The 16,194-nt window shown below is 38.7% G+C and overlaps 1 protein-coding gene across 1 annotated transcript in view; it reads left to right on the top strand.

Moving 5' to 3' along the window:
• The first annotated feature begins 6,481 nt into the window (after positions 1 to 6,481).
• The window catches only part of LOC139722636 (solute carrier organic anion transporter family member 4A1-like), a 42,250-nt gene continuing 32,537 nt past the window's right edge, over positions 6,482 to 16,194 (top strand). The window contains exon 1 of the mRNA XM_071633926.1: positions 6,482 to 7,165. Coding sequence (XP_071490027.1) covers positions 6,698 to 7,165 — 468 coding nt within the window. The 5' untranslated portion in view covers positions 6,482 to 6,697. The remainder of the gene's footprint in view (positions 7,166 to 16,194) is intronic.

Here is a 16,194-nt window from a genome sequence, read left to right on the forward strand (position 1 = left end):
AAATAAAAGTGCATACAAATAACAGTGGACTATAGAAAAAGAAACCAAAACATTCACTAATGGTTCACATGGATGGGGTCCTGAACCTTTATTCTGTTTTTGCACAAGTATTCCTATTGCTCATGTTGCTTAAGGGGAAGTAAGGTCGAAGACAAGTGTCATTTTACAATCATGATCATAATGGACGTCCCGGAGCGATATGCAGACACGTCCAAAACTCGGCTGATTCATCTCAACCACAGAGCACAAGGCATGTGACATGGATTGACGGTGCATGACTTATTATATCTAATGGTTTTACCCACTCTCTCTTGTCAAGCAAAACGACCATTTATTTTCTTTTATGGTAACGGTCCGTATCCTAAATACAGAGGAAGTGCTTTTTTATGCTGAAAACGACTTAAAGAATAATGAGAGAGTTTGCACAAAATATATCCACCAGAAAAAAGTGTCTCAAGCCAAAATGGGTCCTTTTTGTGTTATATCGTGTGGAATTAAAATGAAACCAAACGGATTAAAAACATCATACTTCTGTGACTTTTGTGTCTATAATTTATGTATGAGTGTGTGATGTATGGCAATAAAGGTTCCTAACAAGCAATTAGCCACATTACGGAGACGGCCATGCTAAGGTCAATTATCCTTTCTCTGAGGCAAATCATACCAATTATAGCAATTTTATGACTTTATGTTAATTATAATGATTTCAAACTAAATGAATTGTCTCAGTGGCAGCATCGTAGGGCTAGCAAAGACAAATGAATTAAGTAAGAGCGAGCGCTAGGAGGATTCTTTCCGATCTTATTATTTCAATATTTTCGGGCAACTTGGTCTGAAGCCTACCTAGCCTGACCGGACGAGATAGATACTAAACTTTATATATCTTTGGTCTGTACCTGTTGCGTAAACATAGTGATGACAAACACATAACTTATCCCATATCCATTATACAGAATGTGCATACGATGTGATCCGTATACAACTACATCAAGATTAGAATTTTGACAAAGAATGAGAGAGAGAGAGAGAGAGAGAGAGAGAGAGAGAGAGAGAGGGAGGGAGGGAGAGAGAACAGAAAGAATTCCAGGAGTCCACCTGATGGATGTTTCCATAAAAATGTGTTTTGGATTAACAAACTCTCAATCCAAAAGGCTTCATACGCATGGTCGAAAAATATAGTCACATTTGTATCAATCGTCTCTTGATATGTATAGGCCAAGCTGACAAAAGGCTTGGAATAATATCAGTGAGAAGAATGTTTTGCTGGCACACTTTTATCATACAATCACTCGACGATTTCGAGAGAGTTTAGACGAAGATATTGCCTAAAGAATGGAAGGATTTCAAGCGCGCTAAACCCGCGCAAGGAGGAAACAAGAAATGCCGGTAACTACGGAAGCACACAGAATGGAGTTGGCTATCGAGGTTTACAAATTACAGACTCAAAAACTGGAAATAGCAAGTATGGCAAGTATCAAAATAAGCAATACGACTAGAAAACAATAAACGCCCACGTATTTCCGCTATCTTTCCACTCATCAAACCGCACACTATACGTATTCGATTTTGAGGGATCACCGCTTCCGACACGACTAATTATTGTTCGCGGGCTACCAGGTGCGGTTAGAAGCGTGGTACACGCTAAAATCAATAGCCCATGAGTGCAGGCATAAAAATCATCAGAAATCAAATTGTGTAGCCCCCATCCCCCTCCCCCCCCCCCAAAAAAAAAAAAAAAAAAAAAGAAGAAGAAGAAGAAAAAGAAGAGGAAGAAGAAGAAGGAGGAGGAGGACGGATCGACGCGCAACCGAGTGGCGTCAACTCGGCTTTCCATGACTTTGCTCTGCCTTGTAACCGCCCTAAACCGTGCATTGATGAATAATGCAGAAGACATTATGCATCATTCACGTTTGTCATGCTAATCTACCAGCTGTTCGTCGCGGCCATTTTTGTGTTTGGTGCTTCTTCCGACCACCATCACCACTCCCCTCCCGGAAGACGGACTGCAGCCGCACCACCAGGTTCCCCAGTGGCTGGCTCCCAAGTCTGCTATTCCTAACGAGCCAAGCTTAGTTCTTTGTCTGAGTCGTCTTGACCTTGTCTTTGCCCTCGATCAGTCTCAAACCGCACCCATGTTGGCTGTCATCAATAGATATAATGATTATGACTGGGTCGACTCTTCAACATTACCTTGGCTCAATCACTTCTGGCTCCGTATCTCATCTGCTATAAGTGCTCGCAAGATGTGTGTTATTGCAAGTCCCCATCACCTTCTAGCCTCGAGATAGATTTTCTTCACACTTAACATTCCCAGCCCAGATAAGAGGCACTTTTCAATATGATACGGTGGCTCACGTAAAATGCGTATCTCGTAAACACAGAGCAAGAACATTCGCATACAATACAGCTATGATTAACATCTAAACTTGGACAAGACTATAATGTAAGACGTGCTTTACTTTCAATGCATAATTATAATTATGAACAAGAAACTTCCCCTCTTAAGCAGTTATAGGCTACGTGCAATAAGTTATCATTTAATCCAGAGATAAGTTTTTTCAAATGCTCTGTGTATCTTGTCTCATTAACAAAACTCTGCATACATAACTCAGAAGCCCGTTCTACCGTTCAGGGTGAATTCTGATTGAACACCTTCTCGAATCTCTCTCGGCCTTTAGCTTCGTTCGGCTGAGTTCATTGATACAGTAGGTGTAAATAAAAGACGAACAGCACGCGTGCGTGGAAGTTTTGAGCAGTGACAACAAATTGCACTAAAGTGAATTTGTACCTAGGATTATAAGTGTTGCGCATTGCAGGAATATGTTAATTTGTCGGAAACGATCCATAAATGCTGTTCATTTACCTTCATATTTATGTGTGGCTTCGTGGAAATATGCATTAAAATGCATATAATCATGAACACTACATGAGATAGCCACAAAACCGCACTAGTAGTTACCGAGTTACAATACATCAGCTATCACTCCGAAAGGAAAAGTTAAAACACTCCCCGCGAAACGGGAAGTTCATGCCACCTCTATTACATCGTGAATGAGACTTTTGTCTGTTTGCGTTACTGGTAATTCCCCTTTTTTTCAGAGTATGCTTATTAAGTGTGTTATTCCCTCTTTGGGGGCATTGGGGTGAGGCCTGTAAACGTGTGTGGGTGTGGGTAATAGAGTCTTTGTGTTTTCATGACTGTGTTGCCACGGAAACATCATTATACATTTCATAGGCCATACAATATAGCAACAAACCAATGTTTCCATAAACTAGTGCCGATACACTGGCCGATATAAAGAGGCTTGACGAATAGCTCGTGACAGTGGGAATAAACTTGTGGCTTGTTGGTTACCAGGTTAAAACGAGGACTTGTCTGCCGATTCAAAGTAAGTGTAAAACACATTGGTGCAATCTTGTCCAGTGAAAATCAAGTAAAACTGTAGAGGCAGAAACGGGTTGTAAGTTGCCGAACGCAAGAGCTAATTCTTTTATTTAGGGAAATTCTCATGCCTGCCATTTCCCATAGTTACGGTTGTCTGCAACTGCGAAGTCGCGAATATCCGTAAGACTTTAATCAGACGAGACTCACTGCATTCAGTGCTCTTACATAGGTATTTTTGTTTATAACTTATTTTTAATTTCAATCATAACAATAAAAGGGGGTTAGTACAATCGGCAAAGCCAACACGGGGCTCTATTAGCCAAATTTCAGGTATGATAACTTCGTAGATGGATTGCGACCTGCAGGCATCAATGCCAAAGCAATAATAGTCACCCTCTGTTCTATAGAGGGGATTCCAGTCTGCAGATAATTATGCTGAACATTGTGGAAGAATTCATAAACATTAATCATGCTCGTAATTTCTGCTATTTTATATAATAAATGTGAACGCATTCAACGGAACGTTGGAACAGAACAATGAGAACGTTGGTAAACTTGTGGCCATTTTGCACTCGTGTGTTTGTTGGCGAAAATTCTGGGGGCATAATTTCTCTGTCACTCCCGGCTGTCACTACAATGGACTCGTTTCACTGTGTTATCATTTCTACGATGATAATGGTGATGAGTGTGATTGTTATTGTTCCTTTCATCATTGATAATAAATACATTTTTAGTTCATGTGTGAGTCATTTTCGACATATTCCTGAAATGATAGGGTGATTATACACCCCTGTCTGCCTGTCTGCGCTATGCAATAATGAGGGTCATCCTTCTGATGACCTTGAGATTCCTGTGTTATTTGTCATGCAGTCGTCGACCCACCTGAACCCTCTGGCATAATGAATGGTTGGGAAGGAAGTTGTTGCGATTTGTACAAGCGGCTGGATTATCACTTCGTGTCTGCAAGATCTCGGCACTACCTTGTATATCGTCTGGCGGAAGTTCACTGAAACACTGTTAACTCCTCGCTAAAAAAGAAAACGATGTTTATTCATGTAGATCTATATAGACTATCAACGGATATCTAATCACATTGTAAGCTATAACAGAGAAAAGCAGTGTGTAGCCCTGAGTTAAAATCATCATCAGAATGATAAAGAAGAAAGAAAATTGAGTAAATGAGGGTGTTGCAGTCGATATTTCATCGTGGCACTGGCAGCAAATATCAATGTGCATACTTCGTGCCGTCACACGTCAGACATGGAAGTTTATGGCAGAGAGGCGATGCGTAAGGAGCAACATGTCAAATGAAAGAACATTTAATACCAGGCATAGAGTCACATGACGTTCTTTCACTTCTGTATGTTGTAAATCTACCAAATTGATGGGGGAAAGCTACCACGGAAGTTTGTCAGATAAGTTCTGCCCGAATAATCTTGTCTTGAACACTTCAAGGAAGCAGGATCATGCGGTAAATTACCTAGAAATATGACACCTGAGACATAAGTAAGTGAAGTTGCAGTCTTCTCTTGACTTTGAAAATACAAAGAAATACATCTGATACATTTACTATGCTGCATCTCTTGAACATCAGTTCATGTAATAGCATCATGGTAGATGGGATAAGCTGAAGGTTTAAGGGGGTATTAAACCTAATTTTCACCGTGCCAGGCTCACAGTGATTCTTTCAAACTTATAGTATATCAAAGCAGGAGAAGCAGATATACGTCTGGCTCCCATAACGGAAAAAAAAATAAAGAATAAAAGTCCTGCAACCATGGAGGAGTCGGTGATGAACGATGCATGAATAAATGAACGACTAATCTAGAAAGAAAATTACGCGATAATTAGTGCACGCAATGACACGAGGGTATCGCATCTCTCATCAGAAATCAGTCTCTTTTGCATTCATGTTTGTGAGCTGAGAGTCACTCCCTACAGGAGAGGAAGAGAAGACTTGAGTTCCAATAAACTGCTTTAATCAAGAATGAATATCAAGCGAATTTCCTCTCCTCGGAATTCTTCATCAAACCCCCATCAGCCGTTAAGATCGAATTATCGCTCTTTTTCCCAAGCGAGAAAAGCGCCTCTTCCTCCCCCCTTCTCTCTATCCCTCTCCCTTCCTCCCCCTCTCTCCCCTCTTTCTTTCAGCACACATGCATTCGTTAATGAACCTATATGGAATAAGTGAGAAATAGTGCTGAAATTATTGCGGGAAGTGACTGACATGCGACAGTTCTCAAACAGACCACTCCCGTACGATTGAAAATAAAACGCACTTGTTACTATACGTCCCTTGAAACGTGAATCATCGTACTACCATGACCCCCCCCCCCCCCCGTTCCTTTTTTTTTGGGGGGGGGGGATCCGAATGTTATGTTGTTTCGTCTTTTTGCATTGCAGGATATGAAATAAAAAGACTTTATCATTTCTCCTTTCTGCCTTTTAAGTTTGACAATTATAGGGGTAGGGTCATTACAACTGTGGTGATAATTATGGGTAAGCGTTTAATGACGCAATAAGATTAGATTTGTCGCCTCTTCTATTTTAGCTGCTGCCATGCAAAACGAGACTCCATTTTAAAGGATTTTACATAATTAATTTGAGTGTTTGTGGTCTGTCCTCTTCTGTTACTGGGTTTCCCGCAGATTGTTATTCACATTAAGATAGCAATCGCAATAAGCATGACGTCATGTGATATTGGCGCTTAATTCTAACCAGCCAACTGATGTCATTGTTTGTCAGACAAGAATGAAGCAATGTGACTTGCAACCCACCCCAGCAATAACAAATGAAAGAACTGAAATATTCTTTTATGATATGACTTCCGCTCTCACTTGAATCAAGTGATAAACTCTCCTACCAGAGAAATTCCGAAAAATGAATGAATTACACGACTAATCAAAGAAAACACGAAACAAAATACCATCATTGAAAATTAAATACCCATAGCTTAGTTTGTCCAACCAACAAATAGAAAACAGCTGACATGCTTCGGACACCCCTGTCCAAGACATGATCAGCGGGACTTCAGCGTGTTGAACTTTCTGCCAACATATCATTTAAAGTACCAGCAAAGAAATGATCGGACTTCATTATTCGCCACGAAGTCGTCAGCTTCAGTTCAATTCTCTCGTTGCTGTGATGAGCGTTTGCCTTCGTGAATTCCTCAAAACACGGGGTACAATCCTCGAATATTCAGCTAACTTTTAACTTCCGTAGCAACGGGTAAACAGGCCACACATATCTGACTCAAAATCTGTTCTGTGGTTACTTTGCTTCTCACGTGAACTCTCCGATTCTTTTTCAGAAATGTCTCGCGTGTATGTCGCTACCACACGTTCTCGGAGCGTCTCTCTGCTCGGTACAGCGGACACTCGCACACTTCGCCCTCACAGCCAGTCGTTCAGCGGCTCGTGCAGCAGCCGACAGAACATCAACAAAGGCTTCGATTATCACAAGTCCATCACCTCTTCTGGCTCACTCCACAGCCTGTGCGAGTCGGAGCACGATAACGTGTTTGAGATGAAAGTACGACCGTCCCTTTGCCGTGGCGATCTTGATGCCATGGGGAACGCGGCGGTGGGCGAGAAACTTGCCACATCGTCCAAGTCTAGCTTGACGATGGCAGCGATGGGAATAAGGAATGGAAGCAAAGTGTATGCAGAGGAATTGCCGATTGCAAAGTCTTCATCTGACGAACAAGACAAGATGAGAGAGTCTACAGAAGAAAAGAGGTCTAAATTCGGATTTCTGTTGTGGAGACCAGCCTGCATTCAGGTAAGAAGTTAAATGATTACCTTTTTACTCTGAAGTTCTTCTTCGACCCTACATAAATACAAGCTGTTCTACCGTTATCCGTGTTTGTTGCACCTTGCCTTTCTTAAGTGTCCACTGTTGATCCGATCGCTAATCTTGAATAAATCCTGAACGAAAATTTAACTAACAAAAGAATAAAAGAAAACCACATTACTCGCATTAGTTTTAGGATTGTCAAAAAAAAAGGTACCAGGGACAAATAGTTGCCGCTATCGTTGCTGCCGTCAGTGTGAACAAGAAATGCGATGTGGACATTCATTTATTTATCTATTTATCTATTTATTTTTACAAACCACTGGGGGACTTGTGGGCCGATGCTAGCACTTTTTTAAACTATCTCGTAAAAAACATGAGATTCCTGTGCACGAGTAGTGGCAGGGAAGACGAAACGTGAAAGAAGTTATAGTGGTACTACTAATTGTTTTGGGAGAATTTTGATCCATTATTGTGAGACACATGCCTAGTAGTGTCATGGGGCAGGATCCTTAACGAAAAATTAGCGTGTTATCTGGAAAAAGATTTCGATATTTATACGCAGAGTAAAGAAGAATACTTTAATCCAGAAAGTGTGGAACATCATCCAAAACAACTATCATCTTTAGATACGTTGCACTAATGTTTTGGGGATTGTGAAATACTTCGTAAGCAGGCATCCTAGAAACCCAATTTCACACATCATCTATATGCGGTCAAATGCAGAAGCGGAACAAGGACCTATTACCTTAAATTCTCAATTAACAGTGAATTGCAGAATTCTTTTCAGGGAAAGAATTAACTTACGACCGGATTTTACAAAGACAGTTATCTACAACAAAACTTTCGTAATCATCATTTTGCTGCAGACAGCCTAGCAGAAGGAGCCTTGCAAGAAATTTCCCCAATATATATATATATATATATATATATATATATATATATATATACATATATATATATATATATATATATATATATATAACGAAGAATCAAGAAATAAACCAGTAATACATTATTTCGCCAATATATAAGAAAGAATTAGTTTATTGAGCAACTCAAATTTGTCCCCGTCGAGACTCCTGAAGAAGGTGGAGGCCACCGAAAATTTGAGTTGCTCAATAAACTCATTCTTTCTTATATATTGGCGAAATAATGCATTACTGGTTTATTTCTTGATTCTTCGTTTTATTGGAGTCAATACGTGAATTCGATATATATATGATTGTTCGTGACATAATTTCACAGTTTTGAAAGCTTTTTCATAATGATGCGATCATTATTTTTGGCAATTTTGTGAGCCAGCAAGCCTCGGTGCCCTTCTTCGGGGCAGGCGACGTGCTATCATTTATGACTAATATGAAAGAAACAAGGTAAAAGAGTTACCTTTATCTCTTGAATGTTAGGTGATGTTAACGTTAGAGAATAAATGAAATAGACATGAATGAATGAAACAGACATATAGCCATAGTTTGCAAAGCAACAGGGGGCAGAAGGGAAAGGGATCGATTTCCTTTCACCCATAATGGTGAGCTTATCTCAGCACACATTTTCAAAATATCTGACATTTATCACATGAATAATGCCATCTTGTCTGGAGGTGGATGGGAACACACCTTTGTTGTTGTTGTTGTTTTTTCTCTCTGTAGTGTCTTTAACCCAAATGTACTTTATGCCTGATATTATCAAAAAGATAATTCAAATCTAGATCACTGTTTTAACCCGCATGTTGTGTGATCTTTTAGACACAAGAGTTTTCTTCAAGCCTGCATGTTGCCGCCCACAAAGAATGATAATAATACGTTGTGAATATGCTGTGTCAATGACAATTTCTCTTGTTGTTGTGTCACATACTTCATTTAAGCGTTAGTCTGTACCATTTTTTTTTTATTTGTCATTTAACACGAACAACAGGTGGACTTAAGTCCTATCAAAAACGAATGACAAGGTCTGATGGCCTCAATTCCTGGATAAGCTGAAGTCCAAAAGAAGTCACTTGCACTTGAAAGTAATATTATTCTCATACCAGTATAATGCACGCGATGATTTTCTTTCCTTATAATCTCGTTTTATTGTAAACTATTGCAAAGCTATATAGATATATGCAAATGAACTGCTTAAGTGTGATGTAGCAAATTTTTGTTGGTTTCTGTAACTGTTTATTTGATTTGACTTGTGCGTTTTATTATTTTTTCATTCGAGTTTCATAACCTTGTGAACAAGATGAATGAGGTCAAAGATTATTATTTTCCTGAAAAACAACAACAACGTGTTGGTGTTTTCCCTCTCGGACGTTTATCTACGTCATAAGTATAAGGTTTTACAAATTAGAATTGAATGTCCATGTTCCTCATCCGATCAGATTTCCATATTTTCTAATATATCCTATAAACAGCCCCTTACTGTACATAATAAGCATGGCTTTCAGGTATATGTGGTGCCAGTCTATAGAGTACAATAAAACCGATCGTCATTGACACGCGTGATGTCATTGACCGCTCAAATCAAATTCAAGGAGGATCAGAAAACGTCATGCTATATGAATCGAAAGCGATATCAATTCTTTCTGTATAATGTTTTGTCCTTAATACTAAACGGTAACGTAGGCAGGAACTTGATCCTCGGGTGACTGTATCGCGGTTTCACTTTAATTAACGAACGCTTGTTTGTCTGGCAATATATGTTTGTGTTTATAATGATTATCACACACTTTTGATTATGATGTATGTGTGTAGGCAGTAGGTATAAAGATCAATTATTGTAAAGTCTCTGTGTCTAATCTCGAAAGAATAAGGCAATAAAAGTTTAACTGTTAGACATTTTAAAATGATGTTTATCATACTTTATGCGTCATTTCTGTTTTACTTTATACTTGTCACAAAATCATACCCCGCAGTGCTTCTAACATAGTCATCTTCAGAGGTTTGTTTTGCTATGATAACTGTTATAATTATTATGTTTTGAGTTCGTATATATAGCTCTGTTCTATTATGCCGTTTCCCGTAGGTACACACTTAGATTTGGATATATTGTTATATTGATCAGTGTTGATTATATTGAATCAGAGGGTTTTTTTTTAAACTATGATACCCACTATCAAATGCTTAAAGATCATAGTAGTGGGGAGACTTCCATGCCATTAATCATCCTTTTTTATTCAGGTTCTACAAACATGAAGAGATGATACGAGGGATCCTCATAGAAATCATTCTGTATTTTCTTGTCTGCTTTCCTATTGTTATTATCGGAATGTGTTAGACACCAGCTTTTACATTGCTTGTAATCTCGTCGTCAATTTCAGAAGTCAGCTTTTGAGTGTGAGCACTCTTTCTACATTTGACGTCCTGAAAGCGAAGTCCGCTCATTTAACTTCCATGGAGATTAGCAGTACCCGAATTTACTCACTACTTTCTTAATGATTTGTTGTTTTTCGGCGGAAAAAAAATTGTATGATAATCATTATGCATAAATGATGATTTGCAAAAGGGAGCGTGTTACCGTCATAGCCTATTATGTCGAATGTTTTTAGAAGATGATAAAGTTTTGTGTGCGAAGCTTGCAGTTTGCACCGTCTCTGTAACAACTGCTGCTGAAATATGATTTTCCCACGATTAAAAAGAGGCCAGTAACATGTATCTGTGCTTTTAATCTAATAGTCACTTTTATACAGGTTAAATGCGCCCTCGTATAATTCCATGAGTGAACATTAGATAGGCATTTTTCTATTATTTCTCTACTTGTTTGTTCTGATTTGCATTAGTTTGCTTGCAACTTGCGTCCATGGAAGTTGAAAGGAATTGCGAGTGTCTGTGCGTACGTGAGCTGCCAACGGTTAAAATATTATATGGGACTATAATTTTTGGAAAGATGTGTCGACGCAACGCTTGACGTGCCACCGTTTGACATTAATGATCATGAAACCCCGTCTTAGCCAAGTGTCACTTTTCGCATTTCCGCGGTTAATTGTATACTCATATTACACCTTGCTAGATATCACGGCAGTTACAAAGGAAATCAATTACAGGCACGACCTTTATCGCCGTATTCTATTTCTACAAACGTTGGAAAATTTAGCAAGAGTGTAATACAAACATCCGTGTACACGACCGATAACCAATGATTGCTGTCGCGTATCCAGTTATCCTCACAGCCAATTATTATGGTGTTTGGCAATCTATCCAGCCAGGTCAATACAGTTTAGCATTTGAATTATATATCGAAGTTCATACAGCTTTCCAATATGTGTTTAGTTGTAGTTCATAATGATAGAAGCACAATTTGCTTATTTCCTAATGAATCTCCCCTAGTTTGCATTCTCATCGAGACATTTCGAAGAAAAAAAAAGTCGTGCCATTCGACGTAGTAGACTCGCAGTACAATGATTATTATAGCTGCAATTCCGCAATGATTGACAGATTAATAAATTTGCTCTATCGTTAAACGTATAAGATGCCAAAAGTCGCACACAAAGACGAAGTATATCTACACAGGAAAATGGACTGGTGATCGATAACTTCTTATTCTAATCCATAATCGCGTGCCACCGAAAACCAGATTATGTGTTCGAAAATGTTCGGTCTTGATTTGTTCAACGAAAGAGAAAGTTGAGAAACCATATCAATATTGCCTATTCCGTTGGAAATTGGTATAAACTAAAGGAATATTGAATATTGTGTCGTTCTCTAATCATCCTGTATGCGATCATGATTACAGTAACAGTGTATTAGCTGCTTTACGCAATAGGCAGTATTTTCTAGTACAAAATGTAAACTATATTACAATAATAAACCACACAAAATTCATTATACAGTGGTATCCAACGCTATTAAAACAGCAACGAAGTAGATACAAAGCAAAACTTCACCCAAATATTCCCATACGTTGCTACCTCCGTAGTTCTAAAGAGCATTTTAGTTTTGTATTTGGAGTTGTTTATCGCTAGACATAATTATGCGCTATTTTCAATTCGAAATATCTTCAGCATCCGTCTGTTATGTTTAACAGGTAACTTGTGTTTCGTGTAAATACCTTTTATAGGGTTATTATTAATGAGACTCCTTGAAAAGGCAGTTGGTGTAGAATTTCAGTGAATGACACACCATCCCCAGGCATTATAAAAAAAAGAAGCATTGATATTAAGTTTTTCTAAGAGCTTAAGAGAGCTTCAACGACTCCTCCCTGGCTTTTGTCTCTCGTTTCGCCGAAGAAATTCGTGGAAATTCAGATGCCGAAATATAATCATCGTGCGCTTTTCTTTTTCTAGACCTCACCGCCACTCATGTTCATCGTGTCATCAGTTACACAAAACCAACGAAGAAAATAGCAAATACGTGTGATCAAGACCAGTGTGATATCTTTATTATTATTTTTTTTTTTTGCGGTGCCCTCTTAAGGTCTCGTTTACATGAATCGTTGACAAGATATGTCTCAAAAGTGTTTGTTTTATACATGCGGGTATGGCTGGTGACAATGGACTTTTTTAGTACCTGGAACGTTATGTAAACTGTTCGATGCATTATGCTTCAGTATACGGTTTAGACTGTGTACGGTATAGACATAATATAGAAGACGAGACAATTCATCGCGTTCTCAACCTTATTCGGCATAAGATAAATGAATACGCCATGGAGAAGATGAGTTAATTCTTCGCCTTGTATATTTTATTTTCATTGCGAGAGAACGAGAAGACAAGGTACGAGATCTCGTCATCACGACTTTCTTCCTTGATCCGACAATGCGAGAAAGCGAGATCCAATAACTAGTCTTCTCTGGAATTAATTTGTATTCTCGGTGACATTTATAAGTAGTAGGAGACATCTGAAATCTGATCATCTCAAAGTCTTGGGTCAAAAAAGCCGAGAAGGAGAGATCGGAAACCTCATCTTTCTGACCTTTTGGCTCCACGAATGCGAGAAGGCGAGATTTCTGATCTCGTCATCTCGACCTCTCGGATTCGTAGACCTAAACTATTAAAAACGATTGAACGTTTGTTCGGTTTCCATAGGTACAATTAAGCTTTTAATGCAATATAATGCTGCCTTCGATAACAATTGAATTCAGTAAACCGCTTCCGTTATATAAATCCCCCTTAAATCCCTCGGATACATGGCAAGAGAGGACACTTTTCCCAGGCTCCACCTGTTCATGATCTGCATGGCAGACTTTGTCTCTGTAGGACAATAATGCTCTCTATAAAGGCCCTATCGTTTGACGTTTAGCAGGTACCATAGAGGGGCTATCTGCACAAAGGACTAGGACTGCATGCAGTGTATCCTTCTGGTCAGATTCAAAGACTAGTTAATAATACGATTTCAAAGTTGAAGCACAACTGCATACACGACTCTCACAGACAGTATTTTCATAATGATTCATTAGTGAATTATGGTATCCTTAATTCTACCAGCACTAACTTTCCCCAAATGGTGCGCAATTTGAAAATGCACAAATATCTAGACCGAACCAATAGATGAAAATAATATGGTAATTATACTTTCGTATAATCTTCCGGGGTGAATCTCGGTCCACAGAAAATTTACGCATTTCCCTTCCCCAAGCTACCTGGTACCAAGCATAGCAGATACGGCTGCTTCCTATCAGGAAGTTACGTACCGTCAGTGTCATACATACAGGATCACTACCGGCCTGTCGATCCGAGACAGTGTTGTTGTTCCGCGAATAAGACAGGAAAGTGATTGCAATGAATGATATAATATGCACATCAACATAATTATTTCGATGTTTGCTTTGTCTGGCGATCAAACCACGCTATCTACTGATGACGAAAAAGCAACAACCAGAATGTTGCCATGTGTTGACTTCACCTTTTCCGTTTTTAGGTGTAATGGAGGCGAAAGGTCATTTTATCGGCACATCAAAACATGACATGAAAAGAGTCGAAAGTCTGACTCTGACCCAAAATTCCCCAACTGATGGTATTCATACGAAGGCGAAAAAATAACAACAGCCAAGCAACAACGACGAAATGATCCTCAAAGTTTGAAACTTCCCTAACATGTGACGTTTAAGTGGTCATCGAGAAAAAAATGAAACGTCTTTCTCGGTGAATTCATTTGGTCTTCTAAACAAAACCTCTGCTCGGAGAATTCATCTTTCCGCCATGAAATAAAACACTCTCCAATCATTTGGTGGATTTATTCATACGGCGTCTATGATTCAATATCGCGTTATCTCTCTATAATTGCCATAGTCGAAAATTGTTGCTATATCCACGTGTACTAATTGATTCAGTTTGTTCTCGCTACATTTACCGTTAATCATAACATTTGTTACAAGCCATGATAATAAACTGTAAAATCAGACTTCATGTAATCACAGTTTCACGCGCTTAATGCTACACTGTATTATAAAGTCTTGACTGAGTACATGGATCTCATCAAGAGGTTTGCCCTTGATATCGAAGGTATACTGAATTGTTGATGTTCATTTAACTTTGAGGAAAATTGGCTTTGTCTCTTAACAACTCTTATTCATACATTTGGTTGGTCATTGACAGTGTAATGCAAGTGTCAAGGCACGAACCGAAAATAAGTTGAACTCATCGGTTTTTATTCATCCTTCTGTCATAAAAAATAAAAGTAAATCAACATTGGATATCAGCAACAAAAAAGAGAAAAATCAATATTGATGACATATATCGCAGTCATTATATCTTCATCACATTGACATGTAGTGAATAAAGAGTTCTAGAACCCACTGGCATTTTTCATGTTTGTAATCTTTTAAAAGTGATGGTAACATATTTATACAACTCCAACAAGGTTATTGCTAATAAATCCGATGGTCAACTACTCATTACATGATAATTACCAAAAATGATTATAATACCATTGTATACGCTGTCGCTGCTGAGCGTGCAATTTTTGCAGTGTCACGTACGCTGCACACTCCGAGGTCATCCGTTTACATTTTACCTCCACGGCATAGGCTCTTAAAGGGGCAAACATTCAAAAATGAATAAATGCAGCAATATTATTAGAACATATGAGTGAAATTTTGAGGAAAATCGGATAATCCGTTCAAAAGGTATAAACGTTTAAAGTTTTGGTGCTGCTATCTTCACATTTGGAAACAGAAAGAAAATGTAAAGAAAAATAAAAATATTTCCCCTTTCCTGGCAAATTGAAAGAGCACTTGACTTGCCTCTTTCTGAAAGCAGGAAGAATGATACTACCCTCCATATACATCAGTAACAAGTCGAGGGAAATCATGCGTAAACTTTTCGTATAAATGATATTTGTTGATTATTTTGTTATATTTTCTTAATATCGTTTTCCGTGACATAATGATCTGTAGTAGTCTTCTAATCCAGCGATGGTGACTCCAAAACTTTACACAGTAGGACCGAACGTCCGAAGTGTTGTATGAAGCGAGTAGTGAGTGGTCTTTACTTGTTCATTGTGGAACACTGGAGAGTTGACCATTGAGTCATGTGACTGACTCCTTGATAGCCCCCTTGCTGCCACACTGTAGAGTGATTGCCTCTTTCTTCATCACGAAAAACTCGCAGAAGAAGATTCTCTGACTATTTTGCCTAAACCTGTAATTAATTTGTCCTTACACAACCCAGTTACCGGAAATTTTTCAAAGACTTCAGTCTCATTTCAGGAAGAGGGATAGACAGAAAAAGCTATTGAGATCACTCGTCTTGTAACTGTTCAGCCCGTGTGTGTGCAAAGAACATCGTGAAATATCACTAGCATCGAGTTACCAGTGTATCCTTTAATCTATTTTGTTCAACGCATTGAAGGCAGGCAATAAGGGTACATCCGCTGTATGGAAGGAAAACAGCGTTCTACATCATATTATCCTTTATTTACCTTCATCATTCTTCACTTTGAAAGGGAGCATATTTTAAACAAATTAGGGAGTTTTCTATTTTTAATCAGTTAAAAAGAATGAAACAAAGCCAGACACGAAGACAGAAAACAAAACAAGCGCGTGATTTGTTTTTGTAGACTGGACCCCTTCCGGAAATCATTAATAGTTCAGCAAGGCGA

This window comes from Diadema antillarum, unplaced genomic scaffold (genome assembly GCF_040938485.1).
Source record: "Diadema antillarum isolate AM-2024a unplaced genomic scaffold, OU_Dant_1.0 scf00000168, whole genome shotgun sequence".
NCBI classification, from domain to species: domain Eukaryota; kingdom Metazoa; phylum Echinodermata; class Echinoidea; order Diadematoida; family Diadematidae; genus Diadema; species Diadema antillarum.